General features: G+C 38.7%; 1 protein-coding gene across 1 annotated transcript in view; it reads right to left on the bottom strand.

Annotated features, from left to right (window-relative positions):
- ssna1 (Sjogren syndrome nuclear autoantigen 1) overlaps positions 1 to 1442 on the bottom strand; it is a 7918-nt gene that overhangs the window by 6276 nt on the left and 200 nt on the right. Inside the window, exon 2 of the mRNA XM_042220574.1 lies at positions 1344 to 1442. Within this exon, the coding sequence (XP_042076508.1) occupies positions 1344 to 1395 (52 nt within the window). The 5' untranslated portion in view covers positions 1396 to 1442. The remainder of the gene's footprint in view (positions 1 to 1343) is intronic.

The following is a 1442-nucleotide window of genomic DNA, read 5'->3' as shown; positions in this document are numbered from 1 at the left end:
ATTCTTTCATCTTTAATAAAATCATCAGCGTTGCTGCTTTACCAGGTGTAACAATTAAGTTTAACATCCAGGCATCCATGAAAACAGAATTTATTAAATTTAACGGAGTTAGAAGTTAACAGGAAGTTAGCTCGCTAGTTTCCACCTAAACATGACATACCATGTTCTGACTGAGAGATTTTTGGGAGATCTTAGACCGTTTTTAACTCTTAGTGTTCGTTTGACTTTATGACCTGAAGCAGACGGAGTTTTGGACCCAGATTACTCCGCGAAGCTCCTCATGATGGCAGCTGTAATGCTCTGACAATCCATCAAGCAGTGCGGCTTACCAAAGTTGTACTAAAACATTTTTTAACAGATTTCTGCACGCCCAAATCGGTTCAAGGTCAGTAAGCACAACCAGAATTCATATATAAGGCACACTCAATTTTTGAGAAAATTAAAGGATTTTAAGTGTACCTTATAGTGTGGAAAATACGTTATACGGAAGAAAAGAATATATCATGATATATATCGTTACCGCACATGCTTCAAATTATATCGCGATATGAATTTACTGGTCTTAATTTTCATTTGAGTGAGTGAAATGGTTTAGCCACTTGCGGGTTAGTCGCTATCAATACCAGGACTAAAAAACGTAGGATTAGTGCTTCCCTAATTCCAGCAGACCAGAAACAGATTAACCAACACCTGACATCTGACAAGCTTCAGCTTCACCGGTCTTTTATCTTCTAAAACTTTTGAGAGAAGAAGAAAAAGTGTCAAATTGACTGCTGCAAGCACTCAGAGCTGATACCTGTTAACACCATTCGCGCCAGTGTGGAGCGCAAAGGGTTAAAGGTGATCTGAGGAGGTTAATCAGATTATTAGGCGAGGTGCAGCATCACAGGTTAACCTCTCAAAAAAAGGACTTTTTTCGGTTTTAGACAAAATTACAGGCAGCAAACTTTGCTTTAACACAAGGGTGTTAACATTGCAAGCTGGGGCCAGAACACTGGCTCCCCAAAGGATCCAATCCGGCCGCAGAATAGCTCATTAAAATAAACCCAATATGACAAGACAAGCCATCTGAATAAAAATGCTACAAAACACACATAAGGAGAACACAATAAACTTTAACACAATAAGTAAACCCGAGTATTGTTCTCTGGTGACAGTGCAGGCTACAATATGCTTGGTCTACATATTCTCTTGCGAAATTAAAGCGCAATAGAGTCATTTAATAGGCAAATATGCTTAATTTATATATTAACCAGTAAGTATACTACAATTTAAATTTAAGCCGCTAACACTGTTATGCTAATCAGTCTAATGTGTTATTGACAGTAAATAGGCTCACTCACATTTGACCAGCTCGTTGTTGTAGGTCTGCAGAGCCGCAGCTTGTTGGGTCATGTCGGATTTTAGGTCAACCTTCACCGGATTATATCTGACTTTAAACG

Source organism: Haplochromis burtoni, unplaced genomic scaffold (assembly GCF_018398535.1).
Source record: "Haplochromis burtoni strain Fernald_Lab_line unplaced genomic scaffold, NCSU_Asbu1 Contig_51, whole genome shotgun sequence".
NCBI lineage: Eukaryota > Metazoa > Chordata > Actinopteri > Cichliformes > Cichlidae > Haplochromis > Haplochromis burtoni.
Note: the sequence above shows the minus strand (reverse complement) of the source record. Positions and strands in the feature narration are given on the sequence as shown.